At 36.5% G+C, this 12,815-nt stretch overlaps 1 protein-coding gene across 5 annotated transcripts in view; it reads right to left on the bottom strand.

Annotated features, from left to right (window-relative positions):
- Positions 1–12,815, bottom strand: part of CACNA2D3 (calcium voltage-gated channel auxiliary subunit alpha2delta 3) — a 415,635-nt gene that overhangs the window by 201,988 nt on the left and 200,832 nt on the right. For all 5 annotated transcript variants that reach the window (XR_010305229.1, XM_064156686.1, XM_064156685.1 and 2 more), the window contains exon 10: positions 3,365–3,454. Coding sequence is in view for 4 of the 5 variants with exons in the window: in XM_064156686.1 (XP_064012756.1) it covers positions 3,365–3,454 (90 nt within the window). In the remaining variant the exon portion in view is untranslated. The remainder of the gene's footprint in view (positions 1–3,364; positions 3,455–12,815) is intronic.

Genomic DNA, 12,815 nt, shown 5'->3' with positions numbered 1-12,815 from the left:
ATCTTGTCAAATCTCTTGAGTACTTAGGAGACAATAGAGTCTCAGGTTGAAAACACTGTATCATAGATATTATGTTCTTACTGAACTGCAACTTCAGTTGTGTAACAATCACAGAATTGGGATTCCTCACAGAGCCTCATTTTATCAGCTTGAAAAATTAAGAAACAGATACAGATATAGCACTTTCCCTAAATAAAAGTGTATTCCCTTGTTTCAGATAAATTATATGTGTTGATGCATCTGCATAGGGTTTGCTTTGATTTAAATAGAACTTTAGAAGAACAAGCTGTGTAAAAAGAAGAAATTAACGACTGCTGATTTTACTGCAAAGTACAGAAGACACACAATTGACAGAGAGACCTACAACTATTCATAATGCATTCTTATTCACTCAGGATTACATTCCATGTGTTATTTTCCATAAAATGCTTATCTAGGAGAGCCAAATTAAAACCACATTATATCTATTATGCATATATGTAATCTTAGACTCTTCTGTTACTCAGAATGAATACACATAACTAACTCAAGCTGTTGAATAACAGTGCTCAAGCGTAGGTACTTAGGTAGTAATCAACACATCCTTTGGAGCATGCAAAGAAAATTTCTTTGTTCCACAGATGGGATTTTCTCCTTTTCAAATAGCAAGTAAATTGGACTGATTCATAACACGAGCTTTGATTCCTTGATTGTGGAGTTGGTGCCTTAATTTAGAATTCATGCACCTCCACTAACAGTTATTGCAGAATAGACTTATTTGTCTATTATTTTATATAGTCAAGGAACTTAACTAAAACATCCAACTTTTAGCAAAAATGTGCAAAGCTGGAAAATTCTTTGGGTTTTAACTGCTTATACAAAAAAAGACCACACCTGTGAAAAGCTCAAACAAATGGGGCAGACACACAACTCTTTATAGACTGGGCTAACATCCGAATACATGATAATAAATTATCTCCTTTTGTTCTCTTCCTGTGTAGTTTGCAGGTACATTACCAACTTTATGGTCAGATGAGACCTCATCCTGCTTCGCTTCTCAAAGAGCCAAGCAATAACAACCTTGTGCCAACTCACTCGCCTATCTGTGATGAATATTACCCAGAAAAGGGTGGTCCCATTTGAGGAGCAGTTTTTAAATTTAGAAGTGAATTACCTTTCAGGGATTTCACTTATGCATTCAAAAACTTATTACAAGTATTCTGGCTTGATTTGGGCTAGCAACTGCTCTGTCTTTAAGGTTTCTACAGTCCAGTGCCCTTACATTGTTCTTCTTAAGACTATTTTTTCCCCCTAGAAAACCTAACTGCTAAAACTATCATATTTGTAGACATGTCTGCAGTAAAAAAGGAAGTGCATGGTAGGTTCTAGCAGAGCTATGTCCTCTTTTATTCTGCCTTCATATTTCTGTATTTGAGTAATCACATCCACAAAAGTACTTTGTAAATAATTTCTATCACCTGCAGCTGTCTTCCAGATCAGTTTCCTTTAGATCAAACAAACTTCAGCAAACTAGTGTGAGTTTACAGAGTTAGCTATATTCTGGTCACTGCCTGTGTGAAAATCTTACCTGTGATACCTGCAAGGCAAGTCTATCCTTAAAATTCTTCAGTCATGACTTTTTTTCCAAGCTTAAGCAGAACTAGAATTATTTAAGTGGGCTACCTTGATTACTATGATTTTAGATGCAGTATTTTCTCATAAAGATGAAGTTACTTTGTCAAGAGATATGGTCTTAATATGGACAACCCATTTTGAAAGAGACAGTGTATGTTAAAAGGGAAATTAACAAAGGGGGAATGCCTTCATATATTTTAAAACATCGTTCTGTGTGCATCTGCATTATTCTGTGTTGTTATCTGTTAGAATATTTTGAAGAATGATATTAAATTCAAATGCTTTGATGAGTAATATCTTCTCATATTTGTCTAGAACTTTAATTATATTGAATAGCAAGAGTGATGAAAGTGTTTTCCATAATAATAACAATGACAAGGGCCTTATGATGAACTACAATTAACTCAGTGATTCATCAGTTAGCAGCAACAATTTCAAAGCATCCTGACATCTACAGCATTTGGTTGTGATTAGCAGTCTTTGAAATGTCACAGAATTTTATTTAATTGGCTATGATTTTTTTTTAAAGGTAATCACTGCAAAGACTGCATTTGTCACCAAAAGAGATAATTGCAGTTGTCACATGACATAGTGTGTGCCTAACTACTGTACCAAGCACTTCTACACTCTCACACTTTATAATGAACCTTGCATACATTGATGATTGGAAAGAATTTGGAAGTGGATTTTAAAACATGCTTCTTGAAGACATCAGTATCAACAAGTCTTAACAATCTAGGCAACTGCTGAAAGGTAATTGTAAGGTAAAATTAACTGAGTTTAATTAGTGTAACCCCTGAACCATTCCAAACAGAATCTTAATAGACTATTTGTGCAAAACAGTGTTTTCTCTTTTTTTCCTTTCCTTTTTTCTTTTCCTTCTCCTTTCCTCACCCCCCTCTCATTTTATTTTATTGTATAGGCAGCACATCCATAGATATCCTGTAAGTTTCTGGCAAATAAGGGTCACATCCTGTAGACAAAGTTGAAAACATTTATTTCTACTCTTTTAAGGAGAGATAAAATAACTCTTTTCTGGCCTAGGCTGCTTAATAGAAGCTCCCAGGGACTTTGGTAATACACCTATATATAATTGATAAATAATTATGCTGTCAGTTCTGAAAGCATATATGCAAAAAAGCTTGAAGTTCTTATAATCAGAAACAGTTATTACTTCATCTTGAATAGATTTGAACATACACATAGCATGATCACTTGGTCATAGGCATTGTTCAGCACATGGGACATCAGTTCCATTTATTCTCGAAACTATCCATGTATCTAAGGAGATTTTTATGCCACATTCATCATTATAACTTCAGTTGCCTTAAAGATTTCAAAACAAAAAAGTCCAATCTTAGTTCTTTATGATCAGTTCACACAGGTTTGGGAGATTAATATAGAATATCTTGTGTTGAGGCTAGTTGCTGTTTGTTTCCTAAGACCATATTCATTGTCCATAATGAGATTCTCAATAAATCCTCTGCAAAATCCATTCAGATTTCACTATTGTCCTTTTCAGCATGCATCACATGAAGGAATTAGTTCCACATTTTCTGGGCAACCATGTGAATGTAAATTTGTTTATGTCTTTCACCACATATAGATTATATAGCGTTCTTGTTCTATAGATAACATTATACTATCATCACATTTTTAGTGAGTTCTAATTTATTATCTTAAAATTGACAGTAATTGCTACATAGCAAGAAAGGCAGCAGCAGTATAAATCTAAAACCCATTAACTTACTTCATTGAGCATGTTGAAAGCTTCATTTAAAGCAATGTCCAGCATTCCAATTCCTTTTGCAAAGAGTTTGTCAAGGTGTTCCCTGAAATGCTGAAACATGAAGGATTTGTTAGTATGTTATTACAACATTCATGTTGACATACTTCTTATGCTTAACTGACTGCATAAACTAATGAATACATAAAAGATCGTAGACCCTAATCGTTAGGTTACTGCAGCTTAAATGAAGTTTATCAGTGTTAATTTAGACAAGTAAGGAACTACTCTGCACAAGGAGAGAGCTAACCACTTGCTAATTTTCTTGGTTCTAATTTAAATTTCCCAAAGACTCAAATATAGTTGATAGAATCAGTAACAATTTATAGGATGCCCTTGCCTCTTCCCCCTTCTTTCCCAAAAGAAAAGGAACTAGATGGAGAGAGAGAGAAAAGGTATGCAGACCCAAATAAATAATCTCACTGCAATTTGGAAGTTAAAAGAAGAAAAGTTTAATAATAAATAAAAGGTATATAAGGTAGGGAAGTTACAAAGGTATAGGGAAGGGAGAACAAGATACAAAATACATAAATATACAACCAGCTTGATGGCAATGGGTTTTTTGTCCACAGGGAGCAGGAAATAGGACGGTGGTCGATTGCTGGTGAGCAGGAAGGCAAGGGAGAGAGACAAGCAGAAAGTCCCCCTGCTTTTATGGATCTTAGACAGGAAGTGTGAGTGGGTTAACCACCATCACCTGGTAGTATTCAGACCCACCCCTGGGGAGGGGTCAAGACAATCTGGGGTCAGGTTCAAGACCACTCCCCCAGGTGGGTTAACCCTATACACCTGTTCTGTGTGACTATCTTGAGTCTATGTTACCTAGTCTTAAACCAAATCTTTGCAGTTTTAAATAGCTTATCAGTTGTGCACAGCCACACTTGCTGGCCATGAACATAAAGTTTTATGACAAGCAGTTCTAAAGGTTGACAGGTCAGAATTCATCCTATATTTTGCTCTTTCTAAACAGATTATTATTAGGCTGTATTAGAATGCTGACAAATTTCATTAATTTTGCAGTCAGTTAAAAATAGGACTCCTGTGTAATATGTGTATGAAATTACAATTTGTTTTAGAAAAAAAAGGTAAGCTGTTGAGTACTAAGTTGCACATGTTCAAAGCGATGTTAGCACTATTTTCTGAAAGGAAAATATTAGGATGGGAACAAATTCTCTCAGGTTTTGGAGAAGGAGCAATATATCATTTAAAACAGCCATGCTATCATGAAGAGATGCAGTATGCAATATTAACAAGCACATACTTCAATCCTCTCACTTTCTAGGATGGAAACTGTTTGTTTTTTTTTAATTAAAAAAATAAATATATCCCAGCATATATTTCATTATTAAATTTTAGAAAGTTGAAACAGGAACATTTACATCCCAGCCTCTAGGCAATTCTCAAGCCACAGTAAAAGGGCTGATTTTTCAAAACAATTACTTCATAGTGACCTAGTGAATATGGTTCATAACAGCTCAATTCTTTGAACAGTTGAAAGGCCCATTTTTCTTTGTATAAATAAGCAGGGGTGGCACACACGCTCATATGGCCATACACTGCAAGCAAAATTGTTCTTTTCTTTCCCTAGTTTAAACACAGCTGACTCAGGTAGATATGAGTCACAAAGAGCAGCTCCACCATCTCACCTTGCTAGTCTGTATTTCTTAAAAACTACATGGGCATCCATTGCAGCACTCCAGCCAGGGGAGAGATGCCACCATGTTTCTTGATGGCTACTAAGCCATAGCTATCCTACTGCGCAACAGCTTCCAGCTTCTCCTGTTTGTTGCCCATGCTATGTGCATTGCTGTAAGTAGATTTGAGATGGGCTATTTATTACACCCCCAACACTGACATGTCACCCTTAAGTTCATCTCCAGTGAGACTGGTTTTACATGTCTTCAAACCTAGTTTAAGCCCTTTTGAAGAGCACTGGCAAATTACAGGCAAGAATCCTTTTTCACCTTTGAGATAGCTAGATTCAATCTGTCACCAGCAGACCCGGTGCTGTGTAAACCTCCCCAAGATCAAAGAAACCAGAATTCCACCAGTGGCACCAGCCTCTGAGCCACATGTCAACAAAGTGTATTTTCCTGCTCCTTTCAGTATTCTTCCTCGCCACTGAAGAGATAGAGGAAAATACTGCCTGTGCTCCTGATTTGTTCAGCCCTGAAGTCCCTTTAGACTCCACCTCAGTACTACCAACCTGCATAGCAAATAATAGTTAGAGGGCCATACCAGACCAAGGACTTTTCTAATATCTCTAACCCAGCAAACTTCCCTGTGGAGTGTGTCTGGTCTGTCATTTCAAAGTATCTCTGAAATTTAGGTCCAAAGTGATCAGAAGCTACATTGACTTCAACTAACATGGTCCATAAAACACGAGCAGCACTGAAGAGACTGCAAGGGTTAGCAGCACAATGAAGTATTTTCCATAGCTATTTCAAAACACAGTAACTGACCAAAAGATTCAGACATCATTGACCTTAGTACTTGAGGTGACTTTAATATGTATGGCCATGAGCCCATATACAGAAAGAATAACTAGGAGACTCTTTTTAGGAAAGTCAGAAAATACAATTGTTTTCTATGAAATATATAAAGGTCTTATGAACTTAAAATTGTTCATTGGAACTGAAATATACATATATAATATTTATAAAATTCTCCAGGAAAGACCTTAGCAGAAAAAGTTTAACACAAGTTGTGCCAGGGTAGGTATAGGCTGGATATTAGGAGGAAGTTCTTCACAGAGAGAGTGATTTCCCATTGGAATGGGCTGGCCGGGGAGGTGGTGGAGGCACCGTCCCTGGAGGTCTTCAAGACTGGATGAGGCACTTAGTGCCATGGTCTAGTTGATTGGATAGGGCTGGGTAATAGGTTGGACTGGATGATCTTGGAGGTCTCTTCCAACCTGGTTGATTCTATGATTCTATAGCTGATATTTTTAAACAGAAACTTTTACTAACAGTATAATCTCTATTGTATAACAGCTTGTGTGATCTGTCAGCAGAACAAGTATTTTTCCTTGCCATAGCTATATATATATATAGGTTGTGAAAAAGACACTGTTGATATATGAAGAAACATAATGATGTTTAATACAAAATAGTAAAAAGTGTTAAAACCCGATTTCATGCACTATGAATTTTGGCAAACCAATATCTTCTGCCTTCAGGCTTCAGACTGAGCAGATGCTACAAGGTGATTCTGCAACAGGACTGAATAACTAGAATGCATGTGTGATTTGGTCTTTGTTTGTCTGGAGGGGGTTTATGAGGGAGGGTTTTTTTTTTGTTTGGTTTTGTTGGCTGTTGTCTTTTTTTAAAACCAACTCAATTCTCTGTCTTGTCTTTGAGCTTTTCTTGAGAATTTCAGCACTTTGTATGCTCACTGCAAAGCACACACAACATAAAAATTAATAATTCTTTTTTCCCTTTCTAGTCATACCCAGATCCCCTGGATGTGTGGCATTAATTGTACCCGTGCCAAAAGAAACCCTGTTTCATTTTAGAGACAGCACAAGGAAGAGCTTCCTGGGATAATTCATGCTACATTTAGCTGAGGCTGTTTATTATTAAACAATCAAAATGCACTCTTGTACCTTCACAGAGCATGGGGGTTTATCCTCTTAAAGAGTAGCATCTTATTCTGATCTATTTGTCACAACTGCTGTCTCTCTGTGGTTTTAAGGAAAAGTTGCAATAAAAAAGTTCAAATCTCCAAACACTATTTCTCCTATCTGATATGTCCAGTCAGTACAGCAACATCTTGCCAGTCCCCTTTGGTACAGGAAAGGGCATTGTAAAAAACGTTATATTCTTTGTACATGAGAAAACCAAAGCTTCAAACTCATACACCACTCATAAGGTCTTTGCAACACATATCTCCAATTGTCACTCAATAATTTTGTCCCCTAGTAATGCACTGCAAAGCAGAAAAGTATATTTCATTAGTAGTGGAAACATAGCAGGACATTAACTATTGAAACATCAACTTAAAGAAAAAAGAGCTAATTATTTTGGAGCAAAGTAACAAACACCTCATTTCCACTTTCTGTAACTCAGAAATCAAACAGATCCCAGGATTCCTGTGCTCTTAATGAACAAAAAACCAAATACAAATAAACAAAATAAACAACCCTAAACTTTAACTCTTAAACAGTTCCTTTCCAGTAATAAACTGCAGAATAAATAGTATCAGTTGGCCTCAGCTTCTCTTGACTATCCTGTTGGAGTCCTCATAGATTAATAACTGCATTTCTTAAGAGCCAGAATTGGGTATCTGTCCAACTGTGTGCACAAACATCCTCATGCAACTGCATGTCTAATTTCCACGTGCAATTACCAGAATGTGCAATATCTAATTGTGGACTCAACTACCTAATTGACATGCATAATCTTGGTAATTATCAATGCAAATTAGGCACACAATTATGACAGACTCTGATGTCTGATTACAAAATTATAGGGCCAGACCTCAACAGGAGAATTTAAGACTTATTACAGTGAGGAAGCATAGATATGTTCATCCATTTAGAAATGCCTGAAAAACGAGCTGAAAAGAGTGAAGATACAAATCCTCCTGTGTATGTCAGTCAGGACAAGGTCTTTGCATATATCTACCAAGGTTCAAACCAGAACATAAGCAAGGCAAACAGTCTTGTGCCCTCACATGCTGCTAATTGTGTGAAAATCAGGTGGCCCAACTTCACTAAGACTATTTAAGAACTTAAATGAGGAACATGGGAAGATTTTTAATGGTCTTTATATCTCATGCTTCATAAGATAGTCATGTAGAATGTTACAATCACACCACTGTTGCATATGGCTTTGACATAACTGAATGAAAGGATAAATGAGCCATTTATTATGATTGAAGTTGAAATTTCTCCTATAATGAAACCACTGAAAGCATTCTTTTGTATACTCAGGCATATTTACCTCATAACCTAATCAACAATTGCAGGGATTTTGGACTGTATCTGGTTAGATGATGATATTAAATTTTCCAACTTCAGCAATCAAGGCAAAAGTGTCTGGCAAAATATTTCTATGATTTCTTTTCAATGTTTCCTATTTCTGATTTATTAGGTTTTAATATTTAATATATTTAAATAATTCATGTTAAGCAATTTATTTTGGCAAATCTATGGTTGGGACATGACATGTGTGATTTTTCCAGGATTCGTGATTGCGAAAATAGAGGAATTTAGGGAGCTATAGGGGAATACATGAATACAGCTGAGAATCTGACAATCCTTTTCCGATTACAGATCATTGCATGCTCATTACAGGTTATTACAAGGCATTCTAAAACACTTCTTGTTTCCTGTGATAGGACAAGGAGCAAGGGATGTTTACTGTTGTAAACTTCTGGCAAAATCAAGTCCTCATCTCCTGTCTTCCTACTTTTCAGCCTCTTTTATTTTCCCCTTTCTACTTTAAGTCTTCTAAACTAGTTAATTGAGTTATGCCAAACTTCCCATTAATACAGTTTCAACATTTCTGTTACAACCATCAAGCTTTTGATTTCCTTCTTGTTAAGGCAGTATGCTACACAACAGTCCCAGTACCCTGTATGGATACATTTTTTTATACTTATTTGTCACAATAAAAATTGAGGGTGGGCTTCCTATGGAAAAGCATTTTTGACAGGTTCAGCGTTCCTCTAGATTTCTCTGTTGGCTTTATTGCAACTCTTTGCCACTTCTAGCATTAGTTTCAATATTCAACCATGCATGCTGTAACTCCAAATTCTCCTGAGACATACTTGATTAAGATTGATTAGATTTGTGAAGATGAACTACATCACCAGTAAACACTCCCTCAAAAAAAGCCACCAACAACCAACCACCACACCCTGTCCTCAACAATTCAGAGGCATATCTGTGAGGTAGGAGCATGATTTTTACTGATGCATCACAGAGAAGTTTACCCATGTGTACTAATGGCTGATAAACGTGCATTCATATCTGTAATATGTCTTTAAGAATCATCCCCTGTGATATCCATTGCCAGGACAATTACAGGTTAGCTTACTGGTGATGATTATCTAACCACTTATACACCCTAGCACGTTGTGTTGGTAGACTGCATTGTTTTCATGAATCCTGAAAACCATGCTAAACAAGCAGCACGAGATTCAATACACTCAGATGAAAACAAAATTCTTGTTAAGTAAATTAGTTGCCTGGGGCTGCTATAGAAAACATCAGACCAAATTTCAGTGGATAGAGCTAGCTAAAAGTTCTGGGGGTCTACAATAGAAAGCCATTTTTTTAAAAAGTAGATCTCAGTGAAGCTCTACATTTTGGGGGTTGGGTTTTTTTGGGGGGGGATGGGGTTTAACAGCTAAGCTATTCAGTCAACAACCTTTTTTTGGAGATCTGACAAAGACAGATAGATAAATATACACCTAAGTAATTTGCTTAAACAAAATTCAATATGCATTTACCAACCTCTTATTGGCAATTTTGCTCAGCTTCATTGCTGAATCAGTCTTCTAGATATTTAATTTCTGGTAATTGCATACAAAAATAAAAGCTCATTGCAAGTTATACACTGCATCTGTCTATTTTTGTCATTCTAATTTACACAGGGGTAAGTTCTTGATTTAGTTTGGGGATACTGTGCCTATCTGTGCATCTAGAAGATGATATATTTCATCTGGAAACATTTACAGAGACATGTCCTCAACCCATATATAGTGCATTAAAACAACATATAAAAGAGGAATGTGTATTGTAATATTGTTACTTTAAATCTGGAGTTACATTAAATCAGATTGTCATCCAATTCCTTTGGGGTAGGTAAATTGCAAACGGAGTTTCTCAAAGATGAAAACTTCTTGGCCAAGAAAACTAGTATTAAAATAGGCAGTCCCACATGTTTGCAATTTGTGGAGAAAGTGCAGACGGTGACAGAATGGTGTCTGAACTATTTCCCACTCTTTTTTAAATTTGTGTATAGCAAATTGATACACTTCATGGTAGCAGCTGTTTAATCCTAATGCCAAATTATAAATTAGTCTGGTGGAACTCAAATATATGTTACATATTTAATATCACTAAGCCACATTTAGGATCAGAGATTTATTTCAACCTCATTTATGCTACCCAATATAATTACAGATTTCATTTTTGTGATAAACAAAATTCAAAACCATTTCTGAAAATTGGGGATAGATTACACCATTCTGAGAATATGTCTCCACATATCTAATCTGAACCTTCAACGTGCCAACACAAAAATTCCATGACAAATGCCACACTACGAAAAAATCTAGAGCTAAGTGGCTGCAACTCGATGCCTGCCACGCTACCTGAAATTATAATTATTCTCAAAACAAATTACTCTCTTCTCCTATTGTTAAAATGAAAGCTGAAATTCCATATGTTGGAAGAAATCTAGTTCTGGGATGTTAGTAAAACTGGTGGCACATATATTCACACCACTCACTTCACTCTGTAATATTTAAAGCTGTAAGTTTGTCTTTTATAAATGCATAAACCAGATTTGACTCAACGTTGTTTCTCAAAAGGATTATGCTTTCTGGTGTTGTATCTGACAGAAGTTCAAATTGCAATTAGATCCTCAGTGCTCTGAGAGCTGCATATAACATAAGCTCTTACAGAACCAACAATTTCTCAGAAAAAATACCCCACAAAAAACACAAAACACCCAAACCACCACACCTTGCTCTAAACTTGTGGCAGTTTTTAAATATATATTAACTTCCCTTCCTTGTCAGCTGTTGCTAGCAGTAAATTAAAAAATAAAGTTAAATGAAGATGTACTGCTCTTCACTGTTCCAGTAGGGAATAGCTTTAGATGCTTAGTTAGAATCATCACTTCCTTCAATGTATCCTCACTCTTTCTCAAAAAAAATAGCTTGCTATTTGATCAACAGGCTGGTGATCCAGGACTGAAAACCTGTGTTCTCCAACTTTATTCTTTCCCCTTAACAAAAATGCATTGAGTTATTGAATATTTAAACAATTAATTGTATTAAACTTATTTCATGTCCTTTAAAAATCTACTGTAGTGGATTATTATTATTATTATTGGCAAATATACCCCTATAGGTATGATGAGACTTATTTAAAAAAAGAAAAAAAAAAGAATTTAAACCCTTCCTTCACTACACCAATGACTGTAAAATCTATACCAATATCCAAAACACACATTTAGCTAAGCTGAAGGTGGCAAAGGTGTAAGCACTCATGCTGCTATGTTTCCTTATCCAACTGCTCTCTTTACTTAAGAAAACAACACAGGTTCAACAATCTCCACCTAATGTGTTAATTTATATGCTATAAGAGCCCAAGTAAATCTAACTTGTCATCTCTTACCCAAGTGGCTGTGAGAAGAGGAATCTAAAATATTAGCTACAGGATTGGGAAGTACTAATTTCAGTAAAAATGCAACCAGAATGCAAATTGCATACTGCAGAAGAAACAAAACACAGCTTCAGCAATAACAACTGGGTTGTCATTCAAAGAGAAAAATGGGGATAAGCAGAACGTGGGCTTTATAATACTACTGCTGTTGCTTGGACCAGAAAACTGACCCACTACTCTGAGTGCCACCAGAGTGGATATAAAGGGGTTCCCATACTTTAAATGTTCTTTATATTTTAATGAGTGGATTTTATTATTTTTTTTAGGTAAGCAGTTCCCACACTGTGGTCCAGAAAACAATGCTAAGCGGTCTAGAGCCAATATGTGGAACTAATACAGTGTTTATAACACTGTTTCCCTCTCTACAACCAGATGAGAGGCAGAGAAGAAAAAAGTCACACTGAGAAAATGTGTAAACCAGACACCAGATTTTTTTTTTCCTGAGACTAATTGAATTTTCTGAAAGTCTGGTTCTGTAGAAGCCTGTTACATCCCCCACACATCATAGAGAACTTCTGCAAACCCTTCTCGAATGTGAATGAGCGTGCTCATCTGCTACCCATAATTTCATTGAACATACCAGCTTTAGTACCACAAAGAAGCACTCATTTCTCAGGCTGCTGTAAGCCCTAAGGCTGAAGCAGTTTCCTATAGGCTACCAAAACCCAATCTTTATGATCCGTTCCCTGAAGATGCTCCCAGGTTTCATCCTACCTAGAAAGGCCATTAATAGGAATAGAATAGGCTCTGGCTCTATCCCAGCTTCCTGAGGCAGCAGACTGCTGCAGGTGGCAAACCAAACTGTTTTACTTATGCCTGCATCTTGGAAAGCCAGGCTGGCTGCTACTACAGCTGTGCAAGAGGTCAAGGTGAGGCAGGGATGTGCCAGGAACTGCCTCAGCAGAAGCAAACATCACACTGCTTTCCCAAAAACAAGGACCTGATCTCTCCTCAAGTCCAGTACTGGCCCATGTGCCTCAGGGTAGTATTGTTTACCACTATTTCATCTTCTGA

The sequence above is a fragment of the Pogoniulus pusillus genome, chromosome 16 (genome assembly GCF_015220805.1).
Source record: "Pogoniulus pusillus isolate bPogPus1 chromosome 16, bPogPus1.pri, whole genome shotgun sequence".
NCBI classification, from domain to species: domain Eukaryota; kingdom Metazoa; phylum Chordata; class Aves; order Piciformes; family Lybiidae; genus Pogoniulus; species Pogoniulus pusillus.
The sequence above is the reverse complement of the archived record's forward strand: the minus strand, read 5'-3'. Positions and strand labels throughout refer to the sequence as shown.